Source organism: Macaca nemestrina, chromosome 2 (assembly GCF_043159975.1).
Source record: "Macaca nemestrina isolate mMacNem1 chromosome 2, mMacNem.hap1, whole genome shotgun sequence".
Classification (NCBI taxonomy): Eukaryota; Metazoa; Chordata; class Mammalia; order Primates; family Cercopithecidae; genus Macaca; species Macaca nemestrina.
In genome coordinates, this window is record NC_092126.1 from 112,362,396 (window position 1) to 112,377,737 (window position 15,342).

General features: G+C 47.7%; 2 protein-coding genes across 10 annotated transcripts in view; one reads left to right on the top strand and one right to left on the bottom strand.

Annotated features, from left to right (window-relative positions):
• Positions 1-2,864: 2,864 nt before the first annotated feature.
• LOC105480627 (ariadne RBR E3 ubiquitin protein ligase 2) overlaps positions 2,865-15,342 on the top strand; it is a 70,215-nt gene continuing 57,737 nt past the window's right edge. For 3 of the 9 annotated variants that reach the window (XM_071091701.1, XM_071091703.1, XM_071091702.1), the window contains exons 1-2: positions 3,447-3,604; positions 8,618-8,681. Coding sequence is in view for 3 of the 9 variants with exons in the window: in XM_071091695.1 (XP_070947796.1) it covers positions 12,943-13,200 (258 nt within the window). In the remaining 6 variants the exon portion in view is untranslated. Of the gene's footprint in view, positions 2,993-3,446; positions 3,605-8,617; positions 8,682-12,845; positions 13,201-15,342 lie in introns of those variants that run through there. The other 6 variants (XM_071091700.1, XM_071091697.1, XM_071091695.1 and 3 more) reach the window with 5 other exon arrangements.
• Positions 2,875-3,798, bottom strand: LOC105480423 (ARIH2 opposite strand lncRNA). Its single transcript, XM_011739271.3, is given in 3 exon segments — positions 2,875-3,147; positions 3,149-3,203; positions 3,205-3,798. Coding segments are annotated over 3 exon segments (879 nt in total). The 5' UTR covers positions 3,756-3,798.

Consider the following 15,342-nt stretch of genomic DNA (forward strand, 5'->3'; position numbering starts at 1 on the left):
TAGCTACAAATAGAGACATGTACTGAATTTATTTATTTATTTATTTTTTTAAATTTTTTTGAGACAGAGTCTCGTTCTGTCACCCAGGCTAGAGTGCAGTGGAGCGATCTCAGCTCACTGCAACCTCTGCCTCCTGAGTTCAAGCAATTCTCCTGCCTCAGCCTCCTAAGTAGCTGGGATTACAGGCGTATACCACCATGGTTGACTTTGTTTTTTTTTTTTTTTTTTTTTTTTTTGAGACAGAGTCTCGCTCTGTCGCCCAGGCTAGAGTGCAGTGGCCGGATCTCGGCTCACTGCAAGCTCTGCCTCCGGGTTTACGCCATTCTCCTGCCTCAGCCTCCCGAGTAGCTGGGACTACAGGCGCCCACCACCTCGCCCGGCTAGTTTTTTGTATTTTTTAGTAGAGACGGGGTTTCACTGTGTTAGCCAGGATGGTCTCGATCTCCTGACCTCGTGATCCGCCCGTCTCGGCCTCCCAAAGTGCTGGGATTACAGGCTTGAGCCACCGCGCCCGGCCTTTTTTTTTTTTTTTTGAGACAGAGTCTAGCTCTGTCCCCCAGGCTGGAGTGCAGTGGCACGATCTCGGCTCACTGCAAGCTCCACCTCCCGGGTTCACGCCATTATTTTTTCTTTTTTGAGATGGAGCTACTCTGTTGCCCAGACTGGAGTGCAGTGGTGCGATCTTGGCTCGCTGTAACCTCCACCTCCGAGGTTCAAGTGATTCTTCCTGCCCCAGCCTCCTGAGTACTTGGAATGACAGGCACGTACCACCATGCCCGGCTAATTTTTGTATTTTTTAGTAGAGACAGGGTTTTGCCATGTTGGTCAGGCTGGTCTGGAACTCTTGACCTCAGGTGATCCACCCACCTTTGCTTCCCAAAATGTTGGGATTACAAGTGTGAGCCACCACGCCTGGCCCCTATCCAATTTTTATCACTTGAGTATATCCCAAATACCTTTCCTTGTCAATAGGTGCCTTAGTACGGCATTTTTTTTTTTCCCTTTTTTTTGAAGACAGGTTCAGGCTCTGTCCCCTAGGCTGGAGTGCAGTGGCCGGATCCCTTGCTCACTGCAGCTTCCACCTCCTGAGTCTTAAGTGATCCTCCCACCTCAGCCTCCTAAGTAGGTATATAAGCACATCCAGCTAACTTGTATTTTTTGTAGAGATGGGGTTTCACCGTGTTGCCCAGGCTGGTCTCCAACTCCCAGGCTCAAGTGATTCACCTGCCTCGGCCTCCCAAAGTGCTGGGATTACAGGCGTGGGCCACCACGCCTGGCCAAAACATTTGTTTTTTTTTTTTTTTTTGTAGACATGGAATCTCACTATGTTTCCCAAGCTGGTCTCCAACTCCTGGGCTCAAGCGATCCTCTCACCTTGCCTTCCCAAAGTGCTGGGATTACAGGCTTGAGTCACCATACCCCACCACCCAGTATGATTTATTTTATTTTTTTTTTGGTAAAGTGAAAGCAAGTTTATTAAAGAAGTAAATAAACAAAGGAGGCCAGGAGCGGTGGCTCACGCCTGTAATCCCAGCACTTTGGGAAGCCGAGGAGGGCGGATCACGGGGTCGAGAGATCCAGACCATCCTGGTCAACATGGTAAAACCCTGTCTCTACTAAATATACAAAAATTACCATCCGGGTTAACACAGTGAAATCCCGTCTGTACTAAAAATACACAAAAAAATTAGCCGGCCGTAGTGGCGGGCGCCTGTAGTCCCAGCTACTGGGGAGGCTGAGGCAGGAGAATGGCGTGAATTCGGGAGGCGGAGCTTGCAGTGAGCCGAGATGGCGCCACTGCACTCCAGCCTCAGCGAGAGAGCGAGACTCGGTCTCAAAAAAAAAAAAAAAAAAAAAGAAAAAGAAAAAATTAGCTGGGCGCGGTGGTGCGCGCCTGTAGTCCCAGCTACTTGGCAGACTGAGGCAGGAAAATCACTTGAACCCGGGAGGCGGAGGTTGCAGTGAGCTGAAATAGCGGCTCTCTCACTGCACTCCAGCCTGGGCGACAGAGCAAGACTCCGCCTCAAAAAAAAAAAAAAAGGAATTGCTACTCCACAGGCAGAGCAGTCCACCCGGAATCCTTTTTTTTTTTTTTTTTTTTGAGACGGAGTCTTAAACTCTGTCGCCCGGGTTGGAGTGCAGTGGCGCGATCTCGGCTCACTGCAACCTCCGCCTGCCGAGTTCAAGCAATTGTCCTGCCTAAGCCTCCCAAGTAGCTGGGACTACAGGCGCCTGCCATCATGCCGGCTAATTTTTTGTATTTTTAGTAAAGCCGGGGTTTCACCATGCTGGTGTGGCTAGTCTCGAACTCCTGACCTCGTGATCTGTCCTCTTCGGCCTCCCAAAGTGCTGGGATTACAGGCGTGAGCTACTGCGCCCGGCCACCCGGCATGATTTTTAATGGCTTTCTACATTGTATGGTTTGTTATTGTTGCTTTGTGACAGGGTCCATTATCACCGATGCTGGACTGCAGTTGTGCAATCTCGGCGCACTGCAGCCTCGACCTCCTCGGCTCAAGCAATCCTATATCACCTCAGCCCCCTGAGTAGCTGGGACGCACAGGCGTGTGCCACCTCGCCCAGCTAATTTTTAGTTTTTTTGTTTTTGTTTTTTATAGAAAGAAGGAGGGGTCTCACTACATCAAATTCTTGGGCTCAAGCGATCCTCCCACCTTGGCTTCCCAAAATGCAGGGAATGCAGGCATAAGCCACAGCGACCGGCCAGCACAGGTGTCTTAAATGCGTATATACGCGAGTCCAGTATGGTTGGAAATGATTTGATTTGTTGTCTATGGAATTGCACACCCTGGAGCCTTCCTAACATCAGCGGCTTCACATTGGCATTTCCACTGTGGTGCAGCAACAATCTGAGTTCTAGCCACACCATTTGAGAACCGGTCCCAGAAGGTAACTGGAAGTCATGATGACAACTCCTATAGTGTGAAAAGAAACTGCAAGCAAGGCAGTTAAGATGCAACCTTGCACGGTGACGGTAAGTCGAACTGGGCGGCGAACGAGGCCGCGGCGGGGGAAGCGAAAGCGTGGTATGGTTGCAGCTCTGGGGCCACCCGGCGACCGCCTTGGGGTGTAGGCAGAAATTCCCGGCCCAGCTCCCCTCAGACCAGATAGCGGCCGGGAAACAATGGTTCTTTAGACATTCCACCGACGCCAGGATGTCTTCTCCGTGCCCGATCCCGGAGTACACAGTGAAATGACAAGGCGGTGAGAAACGCGTTGGTTAAGAACATCTCAACGGGAGACGCTGGTAGGCGAAAGGTGGCTCCAGACGCGGTCGGCACCTGCCGTACCCTAGTCAGACTATGGGTCAGAGCGCTAAATTGCAAGGAGGCGGCGCTAAAGAGGCCCTCTAACCAGGAGCCAGTCGCGACCTGAGCGACCGTGGGTCGACCCCGATCCGGAAGTGACGCAACGGCGCCAAGTACTTCCGGAGCTGCGGGGACGACTCTTCTGGAGGAAGCAGCACGGGCTTGACCGGCGTCGGCCCGCCGCCTCTGCCGCCGCTTCTCCCCAATCCAGTCCCTCTGGCCCGGCCTGACCCGGTCTGGCTCGTCCGGGCTCAGCGGCCGCGAGGCCGCAGCTCCCGGTAAGTGCGCAGCGCAAGTCGCGGCCTTGTTTACTTTGGCGGGCAGCTGGGGGGGCCTCTCAGCCAGCCTCCCCGGCCGGGCCGGGACTCCGCCTTCGCCGTCGCCCGGGAGGCCCGGGCACCCCCCACCGCCGGTTCGCTGTCCGAGCATTACCCGCCGTCAGCGGAGGGACCGCCGGGCGCCCAGCGTTGTCTCTGCCTTTTTTCCTCCCGCCGTCTTCTCAGCTCGCGGAAAGGTCAGAGGCCACCGCCTCTGACCAACCAGCGCCGGCACATCTAGGCCCTCCCTGTCTGGCGCGGCGGGGAAACGCACGGCCTCGGGGCTCCCCGCTCGAGTCCTGTTTGGGAGCTCTCGCAGCGCTGCCCGCGCGGTTTAACGCCCGCCTGTGGAGGGTATCCCCAGCTCGTGGGCTCCGCGTCCGCGCGAATATCCCGGGGCCCGCGGCCCCTCGGGATGTGCGGCCCCGGAACTGTGTCGCCGCCTCGCCTGAAGCTGCTTGGGCAGCCGCGTTCTTGGATGACTTCGCCTTCGTACTGTTCATTGCCCAGTCCCATAGAACTTTCTGTCATAGCGACATTTCTATACCTTTGCTGTTCAACATGATAGCTATTAGCCACACGTGGCCGTTAAGCATTTGATCTGTAGGCTAATGCACCTGAGAAACTAAATTTTAAATTTTACTTAATTTTTCAGTGTAATTAAATTTAAATAACCGCATGTGCCTTGTGGTCACCGTATTAGAAAAGACAGATATAGAGTGTAGGATTTTGAAACGAAATTGCTGATTTCTAGTTTTGTGCCAAGTAGTTTTTCTTCGGAGGTGTAGTTAGGAATGACCATTCAGCGCTAGTGATCATATCTGGAGTAAACGTCATCAGACTCACTAAAACTTACGTGTTCTGTGCGTGGTCAGCAAGCCCAGGATGGTTGTCAGGTCCCCTGAACATGTGACTTTGGCTCTGGAGGAATTTTTTTTTTTTTTTTTTTTTTTTTTTGGTGGGCGGGACAAAGTTGCTGTCACCAGACTGGAGTGCAGTGGCGGCGATCACAGCTAACTGCGGCCCGGACTTTCTGGGCTCAGGTGATCCTCCTTTCTTAGCCTCCCAAGTGGCTGCGACCACAGGCATGTACCACCATACCTGACTAATTTTTTAAATTTGTTGTGGATACGGGAATCTTAATAGGTTGCCTAAGCTGGTCTTGAACTGCTGGGCTCAAGCGATCTTCCCGCTTTGACCTCCTAAAGTGCTGAGATTATAGGCCTGAGCCACTGTACCTGACCCTTAAAATTTTTTTTTAAGAAACAGGGCCTCACTCTGTTACCTGGCTCGTTGGAGGGCAGTGGCATGATCATGGCTCACTGCAATCTCCTGGACTCAAATAATCCTCCTCTCTCAACTTCCTGAGCAGCTAGGACTACAGGCATGTGCCACCATGCCCTACTAATTTTTTTTGTTTTGCTTTGTTTTGCTTTGTTTTGTTTTTGAGACGGAGTCTTGCTCTATCGCCCAGGCTGGAGTGCAGTGGCCGGATCTCAGCTCACTTCAAGCTCCGCCTCCCGGGTTTACGCCATTCACCTGCCTCAGCCTCCCGAGTAGCTGGGACTACAGGTGCCCGCCACCTCGCCCGGCTAGTTTTTTGTATTTTTTTAGTAGAGACGGGGTTTTACCGTATTAGCCAGGATGGTCTCGATCTCCTGACCTCGTGATCCGCCCGTCTCGGCCTCCCAAAGTGCTGGGATTACAGGCTTGAGCCACCGCGCCCGGCCATGCCCTACTAATTTTTAAGACTTTTTGGTAGAGACAGCATTTGGCAGTGTTGCCCAGGTTGGTCTTGAACTCCAAAAATAATGTCTATTATGCCATTTCTGTCTGGGATGTAGGGATAATATTTAAGTTTCAAAGGAAATAAAAATGTTACTGTCAGTTATGTTACTAAAGAAATACATACTGTTGGCCAGGCGCGGTGATACACGCCTGTCATCCCAACACTTTGGGAGGCCAAGGTGGGTGGATCACGAGGTCAGGAGATCGAGACCATCCTGGCTAACACAGTGAAACCCCATCTCTACTAAAAATACAAAAAATTAGTCGGGCGTGGTGGTGGGTGCCTGTTGTCCCAGCTACTTGGGAGGCTGAGGCAGGAGAATGATGTGAACCCGGGAGGTGGAGCTTGCAGTGAGCCGAGATTGTGCCATTGCACTCCAGCCTGTGCAACAGAGCAAGACTCTGTCTCCAAAAAAAAAAAAAGTACTGTCGGGACAAGATCACTTTTTATTTTTTTATTTATTTATTTTTTATTTTTTATTTTTAGACGGAGTCTTGCTCTGTCGCCCAGGCTGGAGTGCAGTGGTGCGATCTCGGCTCACTGCAACCTCCACCTTCTGGGTTCAAGCGGTTCTCCTGCCTCAGCCTCCTGAGTAGCTGGGACTACAGGCGCACGCTACCATGCCAGGCTAATTTTTGTATTTTTAGTAGAAACAGGATTTCATCGTGTTGGTCAGTCTGGTCTCCAACTCCTGCCCTTGTGATCTGCCCACCTCAGCTTCCCAAAGTGCTGGGATCACAGGTGTGAACCACTGTGCCCGGCCCACTTTTTCAAGTAGAATTTGGATATTTAACTTTGAGATGATTAAAAATTAAATTTTCTTTTTTTTTTTTTTTTTTTTCTGGAGACGGAGTCTCGCTCTGTCGCCCAGGCTGGAGTGCAGTGGCCGGATCTCGGCTCACTGCAAGCTCCGTCTCCCGGGTTTACGCCATTCTCCTGCCTCAGCCTCCCGAGTAGCTGGGACTACAGGCGCCCGCCACCTCGCCCGGCTAGTAGAGACGGGGTTTAGTAGAGACGGGGTTTCACTGTGTTAGCCAGGATGGTCTCGATCTCCTGACCTCGTGATCCACCCGTCTCGGCCTCCCAAAGTGCTGGGATTACAGGCTTGAGCCACCGCGCCCGGCCGAAAATTAAATTTTCATTTAAATCTGTACCTAGAACACTTAGTATGAAATGGTGTTCTTTTTTTTTTTTTTGAGGGAGTGTGGAGTTTTCCCCACCTAAATATTTGGTTGGTAAGAAGCCTGTGGGCAATTTCTTTTTTTTTTTTTTTTTTGACGCGGAGTCTCGCTCTGTTGCCCAGGCTGGAGTGCAGTGGCACAGTTTTGGTTCACTGCAATCTCCATCTCCCAGATCAAGCAATTCTCCTGCCTTAGCCTCCCGAGTAGCTGGAATTGCAGGTATGCGCCACCATTCCTGGCTAATTTCTGTGTTTTTTGTAACGGTGGGGTTTCACCATGTTGCCCAGCCTGGTCTTGAACTCCTGAGCTAAAGCCATCTACCCACCTTGGCCTCCCAAACCAAAGTGCTGGAATTACTGGCGTGAGCCACCACACCTGGTACTGGAACTTTTTTTGTTTTTGAAGACAGGGTCTCACTCTGTTGCCTAGACTGAAGTGCAGTGGCGTGATCTTGGCTCACTGCAGCCTCAGCCTCCTGTGCTCAAGATCCTCCCACCTCAGCCTCCCAAGTAGCTGGGACTACAAGCATGTACCACCACAACATTTATGAGTAATGTGACATAAATGAGCCACAACAGCATAAGTAAAGTGAGATCTGAAATATTAGCATTATTCTGTGTTAGATTACCACAGTGGTGGTGATTTTATAGCAAAAATTCAATTTTAAGTCAGTTACAATTTGCTTTGTCAACATCTACATAACATTTAGGATTGAAATTGTGGTAGTTGCTGTAGAGAATCTGAAGGACAGAAGTATTGGAGTGAAGAAGCGGCCTTTCAGCTGGGTGAGGTGGAGGTTACAGTGAGCTGAGATTGCAACACTGCACTCCAACCTGGGTGACAGAGGGGAGACCCTGTCTCAAAAGAAAAAATAAACAGTCTTCCAAACTGAGAGAGAGAATTGAGGTTAAATTATTCCTCCCTGTTTACTTAGAATACTTTTTTTTTTTTTTTTGAGGCGGAGTCTCGCTCTGTCGCCCAGGCTGGAGTGCAGTGGCGCGATCTCGGCTCACTGCAAGCTCCGCCTCCTGGGTTCACGGCATTCTCCTGCCTCAGCCTCCCGAGTAGCTGGGACTACAGGCGTCCACAACCGCGCCCGGCTAATTTTTTGTATTTTTAGTAGAGACGGGGTTTCACCGTGGTCTCGATCTCCTGACCTTGTGATCCGCCCGCCTCGGCCTCCCAAAGTGCTGGGATTACAGGCGTGAGCCACCGCGCCCGGCCTTTTTTTTTTTTTTTTTTGAGACGAAGTCTCTTGTCACCCAGACTGGAGTACAGTGGCGCAGTCTCACCTCACTGCAACCTCTGCCTCCCTGGTTCGAGTGATTCTCCTGCCTCAGCCTTCCGAGTAGCTGGGATTACAGGTGCCCGCCACCATGCCCAGCTAATTTTCGTATTTTTAGTAGAGATGGGGTTTCGCCATGTTGGCCAGGCTGGTCTTGAACTCTTGACCTCCGGTGATCCACCTGCCTTGGCCTCCCAACATGCTGGGATTACAGGCATGAGCCACCATGCCTAGCTGAATACTTACTTTTTTTAGAAGGTCATGTAACTCTTGTTAGTGTAATTATGACATGGATTTTTGTTGGCACTTAAAAGAAGATAATTAATTTAATAGTTACTGTCCCTTGTTACTTGTCCTTTAAAATACCTTTGCGGCCGGGCGCGGTGGCTCAAGCCTGTAATCCCAGCACTTTGGGAGGCCGAGACGGGTGGATCACGAGGTCAGGAGATCGAGACCATCCTGGCGAACACCGTGAAACCCCGTCTCTACTAAAAAATACAAAAAACTAGCCGGGCAAGGTGGCGGGCGCCTGTAGTCCCAGCTACTCGGGAGGCTGAGGCAGGAGAATGGCGTAAACCTGGGAGGCGGAGCTTGCAGTGAGCTGAGATCCGGCCACTGCACTCCAGCCTGGGCTACAGAGCGAGACTCCGCCTCAAAAAAAAAAAAAAACTTACAAAAGCAGTATGCCAGTTTTAAAAATGTAATTCTTTTCATTTTAGATGGAAGTCATATTACGTAGAATACTTGGGTGACATCTGCCTGAGAGATCGCCAAGAATTACAGGTATCTTTAATTTAAAGATTAACTTTTTCTCCTAAAGAAAAAACACCATAGTTTAGTTGTGATTATATGGCTCTACCATGCAGAAGAGTTTGTTAAAAGTCAAACTGCTGGCTGGGCATGGTGGCTCATGCCTGTAACCCCAGCACTTTGGGAAGCTGAGGCGGGTGGATCATGAGGTCAGGAGTTCTAGACCAGCCTGACCAACATGGTGAAACCCCATCTCTAATAAAAATACAAAAAAAATTAGCTGGGCGTTGTGGCGTGCACCTGTAGGTCCAGCTACTCGGAGACTGAGGCAGGAGAATTGCTTGAACCCGGAAAGCAGAGGTTGCAGTGAGCTGAGATTGTGCCACTGCACTCCAGCCTGGGTGACAGAGCGAGACTTCTTCTCAAAAAAAAAAAAAAAAAAGGTCAGACTGCAAACATTATTTTTATTGCCCCATAATTAATGGGGCCGTTGTTTTTTTTTTTTTAATTTTTAGAAATGGGAGCATTTATAGTTAACATATCAACTTAGATATACTGATTTTTTTTTTTTTTTAATTGGAGTTTCCTTCGTGTTGCCCAGGCGGGAGTGTAATGATGCAATCTTGGCTCACTGCAGCCTCCACCTCTGGGGTTCAAGCAGTTCTTCTGCCTCTGCCTCCTGAGTAGCTGGGATTACAGGCATGTGCTACGATGCCCAGCTAATTTTGTGTTTTTGGTGGAGACTGGGTTTCTCCATGTTGGTCAGACTGGCCTCAAACCCCTGACCTTAGGTAATCCGCCCGCCTCAGCCTCCCAAAGTGCTGGGATTACAAGTGTGAGCCACCATGCCTGGCCGATATTTTTATTACATAAAAATGTGACTCTATGCTGGGCACAGTGGCTCTTGCTTGTAATCCCAGCGTTTTGTAAGGCCAAGGCAGGAGGATCGCTTGAGGCCAGGAGTTTGAAACCAGCCTGAGTAACGTAGTAAAACCGTTTCTACAAAAAATAAAATTATGTATGGGCGTGGCATATGCCTGTAGTCCCAGCTACTCAGGGGGCTGAGGCAGGAGGATCTCTTGAGCCCATGAGTTGGAAGCTACAGTGGGCCATGATCATGTTTTTATATCCCAGACTGGGTGTCAGAGTGATACCATATCTCAGGACTCCATAGTGTTTTAGACTGGTTACAAATTCTTTTTCCTTTTGGTAGACATGGGTCTTGCTATGTTGCCCAGGCTGGTTTGGAACTCCTGGTTTTGAATGATCCTCCAGCCTCAGTCTCCCTAAGTGTGGGCATTATAATACAGATGTGAGCCACTGATACAGATGTGAGCCACTGTACGTGGGCCCTTTTTTTTTTTTTTAAAGTAGAAGAGCATTTACTTGAATTATTATTACTATTTTTGGAGACAGAATCTCTCTCTGTTGCCTAGGTTGGAGTGCAGTGGAATGATCTCACTGCAGCCTTGACCTTCCAGGCCCAAGCAGTTCTTCCATGTAGCCAAGACTACAGACGCATGACCACTATGCCTGTCTTATTTTATTTTATTTTATTTATTTGTTTATTTTATTTTTTTTTGCGACAGTGTCTCACTCTGTTGCTCAGGCTGGAGTGCAGTGGCATGATCTTGGTTCACTGCAACCTCCGCCTCCCTGGTTCAAGTGATTCTCCTGCCTCAGTCTCCCAAGTAGCTGGGATTGCAAGTGTGCACCACCGTGCCCAGCTAATTTATTTTTTATTTTTTTATTTTTTCAGATTGAGTCTCGCTCTGTTGCCCAGGCTGGAGTGCAGTGGTGCAATCTCAGCTCACTGCAACCTCCACCTCCCAAGTTCAAGCAGTTCTCCTGCCTCAGCCTCCTGAGTAGCTGGGATTACAGGCGCATGCCACCATGCCCAGCTAATTTTTGTATTTTTAGTAGAGACAGGAGTTTCACGTGTTAGCCAGGATGGTCTCGATTTCCTGACCTCGTGATCTGCCTGCCTCGGCCTCCCAAAGTGCTGGCATTACAGGCATAAGCCACCGTGCCCAGCCTAATTTTTGTACTTTTAGTAGAGATGAGATTTCACCATGTTGGCTAGGCTGGTCTCAATCTCCTAGCCTCAGGTGATCTGGCCATCTCGGTCTCCCAAAGTGCTGGGATTGTTTTTTTTTAATGTGTTTTGAGACATGGTCTCATTAGGTTGTTCAGGGTGGTCTTGACCTCCTGGCCTCAAGGGATCCTCTCATCTCAGCCTCCCAAAATTCTGAGATTATACTTGTGAGCCACCACACCTGGCCCTCAGTCTTTGTTTTAGATTATGGTTCGTTGTTTTTTTTCGGACAGATTACCTACTTCAAGTAGACTTTATATTTGCTTTTGTATTTAATCAAGATTTGTTTAAATAAATTGTTTACATACTATTAAATCCAAATGCTCTTGGACTTTAAGGTTCTATTAGTTTTAGATTTTTTTTGTTTTTTGAGATGGAGTCTCGCTCTGTTGCCAGGCTGCAGTACAGTTGGCAGGATCTCGGCTCACTGCAATCTCCAACTCCCTAGTTCAAGTGATTCTCCTGCCTCAGCCTCCCAAGTAGCTGGGGATTGCATGCACGTGTCACCATGTATAGCTAATTTTTGTATTTTTAGTAGAGATGGGGTTTCACCACGTTGGCCAGGATGCTCTTTGATCTCCTGACCTCGTGATCTGCCCGCCTCGGCTTCCGAAAGTGCTGGGATTACAGGCGTGAGCCACCGCACCTGGCCTAGTTTTAGATTTAAATCACTAGTTGATATTGTTCCTTGCAGCTCATCAGATGAGATAGTAGTTGTGTAGAAAAGTTAATGGGTGTTTGCCACAATCTTCTGTGAGTTGAAGTTAGGATTTGTGACTGTTTCGCTTTCTCAACTAGTATTCTCTTTTCGTTTATATGTAATTGAGTAACATTTTACTGTCTGCGGCTTTTCTTTTTTGAGATGGAGTTTCCCTGTTTTGTGTGTGTGTGTGTGTGTGTGTGTGTGTGTGTGTGATGGAGTTTCGCTTTTATTGCCCAGGCTGGAGTGCAGTGGTGCAATCTCAGCTCACTGTAACCTCCGCTTCCTGGGTTCAAGCGTTTCTCCTGCCTTAGCCTCCCTAGTAGCTGGGGTTACAGGTGCCTGTCACCATGTCCGCTTAATTTTTTTGTATTTTTAGTGGAGACAGGGTTTCACCATGTTGGCCAGGCTGGTCTCGAACTCCTGACCTCAGTGATCCACCCATCTCGGCCTCTCAAAGTGCTGGGATTACAGGCATGAGCCACCACACCTGGCCGATGGAGTTTCACTCTTGTCATCCAGGCTGGAGTGCAGTGGTGCAATCTTGGCTCACTATAAACTCTGCCTCCCGGTTCAAGTGATTCTCCTGCCTCAGCTTCCCAAGTAGCTGGGATTACAAGTGCATGCCACCACGCCTGGCTAATTTTGTATTTTTAATAGAGATGGGGTTTCGCCATGTTGGCCAGGCTGGTCTTGAACTCCTGACCTCAAGTGATCCACCCGCCTCGGCCTTCCACATTGCTGGGATTACAGGCATGAGCCACCACACCCGGCCAGTAGAACTCTTTAAACCTGAAAATTCAGTCAGCTTTGCAGAGTAGAGGAGGATGTTGAAGACCTATGTGTTTTTTTTTGTTGTTGTTTTTCTTTCTTTACCAACTATGCACCTGTCTTTCAGACACCTAAGAGTAATGTCTGTGAAACAGTGGTCTTCTTTTTCTACATATTATAGTGGGAAGTGTTCCTATTTATGTACTGTCTGTATCAATACTAATGGAGGCATGATAAGCAAAATTTTAAACTTTGGTAGTTAAACCTTTATGTCGCCTCCCCTCTGGGCGGCCAGCTATGGGGATGTGCTTCTCCCTTAAGGACTTTGGGAAGAATAACAAGTTCATTGGAATTTGACTTTCTGACATGGAGCAGATGGCCTTGCCCTGTCATGCCAGGCCTTTCATGTGAAGTTACCGTTTATCAGCTGCTTCTATCTCTCCAGGGAAGGATTTCCCTTTGATAGGCCTGGGCCAGGGGGATGATGGTGAGATTCCCCATGTGATACCAGAGTTGGAATAAGCTATAGTGAGATTAGGGCCAGGACTGTCCCATTTTGATTCTTGAACTGTTTCTGTTACTACTTGTCGTGGGGAAAAAGTAACACTTTTTTTTTTTTTTCCTCCCTTAGAAGACAAAAATACTAATGCATTTGAGAAATCGGTAGTTTTGGGGGGAGGGGGAAAAAGCAACTGCTTTCCTGATCTGCAACTTGGCTGGATGCTAAGATGTCAGTGGACATGAATAGCCAGGGGTCTGACAGCAATGAAGAGGACTATGACCCAAATTGTGAGGAAGAGGAAGAAGAAGAAGAGGATGAAGACCCTGGGGACATAGAGGACTATTACGTGGGAGTAGCCAGCGATGTGGAGCAGCAGGGGGCTGATGCCTTTGATCCCGAGGAGTACCAGTTCACTTGCTTGACCTACAAGGAATCTGAGGGTGCCCTCAATGAGCACATGACCAGCTTAGCTTCTGTCCTAAAGGTGAGCAGTGTTGTAAACTCCAGTGTAATCCCCCTCCAGTTAAATCTAAGGATGAGCTGTTGTTAATTAATGTCTCCTCCAGACTAATTGAATGGCCTTGTAGCTTGAAACCAAATGTATGTCAACATCATTTGGATTTTGTTACATTTGCTTTGTTTTCTAATATATGCATATCTAAGGTCTTCAGATTCCCAAATTAGTAAGAATTAGAAAGGAGGGGTGGGACAGATTCAAGAAAGATGTACCATACCAGAAATGTGTAGTAGCAGAATTGCACAACTTTGCACTTGTTTCAGGAAGTGAGTTTTCAAGAATTTTATGAGGTTGATACAATAAGCATCAGAATCACCATCTTCTGTATGACTGTGTTTGAGTGACTGATAAATGTCTTGAGAGTATCCAGATCCCTCTGGTTTGCCCTGAATAATCATTGCCTTTGGGCTAATGAGCTCATTTGTTTCATGTACTGATTTTAATATTTTTTTCTTATAGCTTGTATTTCATTGATTTAGGGGGTGTTAGTATGGGAATTGTAAAGAATGAACAAAGTTGATTATTCCAGCAAGCATTTTATTTTTTTTATTTTTTTATTTTTATTTTTATTTTTTTTATTTTTATTTTTTTATTTTTTTTTTGAGACGGAGTCTCGCTCTGTCACGGGGGCTGGAGTGCAGTGGCCGGATCTCAGCTCACTGCAAGCTCCGCCTCCCGGGTTTACGCCATTCTCCTGCCTCAGCCTCCCGAGTAGCTGGGACTACAGGCGCCCGCCACCTCGCCCGGCTAGTTTTTTGTATTTTTTTAGTAGAGACGGGGTTTCACCGTGTCAGCCAGGATGGTCTCGATCTCCTGACCTCGTGATCCGCCCGTCTCGGCCTCCCAAAGTGCTGGGATTACAGGCTTGAGCCACCACGCCCGGCCGCATTTTATTTTTTAACACGTAAGCTAAAACATACCTTTGGATGTCTTGCACCTTAGGCCAGTTATTATCCTCATTATTTATATTTTTTATGATCATTTTGACAGTTTCCCAGCAAGCATGTTTCCTTCTCTAACACTGGCCATTATGGGAAATTGGAAATATTTCTCTTACTTTAGTGTTTTTGCTAATCTTTTTTCATGAATTCTTCTATGAATTTTGTTTCTGATTAAATTTGAGGTCAAAAGGGCACCTTGGCATGATGTCAACCAAATAAATTTTATTGGTACTTAAACAGAAGTAACTAAGGTGTGACTTGTATGATTTCTATAAAATTTGCTTTATCTACTAGTTTAGGGATTTTTTTCCCCCCCAGATGGTTGGCAAAGGTTAATATCTTGGATTTAGATACTCAGATCTTTATTAGCAACTGGCTGGAAGCTGAAAGCTAAGGTTTTTTTTTTTTTTGTGATTCATTTCTAGAAGTGATTGTAGACTTCCTCTCTTGTGCTGAGCAGAAAACTCTGAAGAATGCGGACCTATGGATCCTCTGGGTGTGGGATTTCTGCACTATGGCTATAGCAAAGCTGCTGGACCCCTGCCTCCAGAGGGCATTTCCCTGATAGAAAACAATAATCGGGTTTTTCTTCCTCACCATGCACACCTCTCTCTTGTTGATCAATAGTTTCTTTTGCTTTAGTCATACTGTCAGGTTATATACAATGTTGGTATTTAAAATAAGAAAAGGATATGTTCATAATGTTAGGTTAGAAAAAATAATATTAGGAATTATGTAGTGTGTGACTATGCTCTGGACAGTGTCAGTTGACCAAGTTCACAAGGATGTTCCTGTCTATACACAGGAATTCTCAGATTGTCAAGCCCTCTGTATTGGCTTTTTCTGCCTTGCTAGAGACAGCTGAGGGGCCCAAGCACCTGTCCCTCCCTGCCTCCCTTCCTTCCTTCCTTTTTTTTTTTTTTTTTTTTTTACATTGTGGTAAAATATATGTAACATAAAATTTACTGTTTTATATTCTTCTTTCTTATACATGGTCAGCCTCCTGGAAAGCTTTCCCTTCACCACCTCATCTCTTACTGCCCTTAGGGGTCCTCAGAGTCTAGCTCGTGCTTTCTCTGAGTCAGTTTCCTTGAGAGCCCCTAGAGCACAGTGGCCATGCCTGCCTTTGATCTGTGTCCAAACAATACAGCTCGTTTATTTTTTTAGA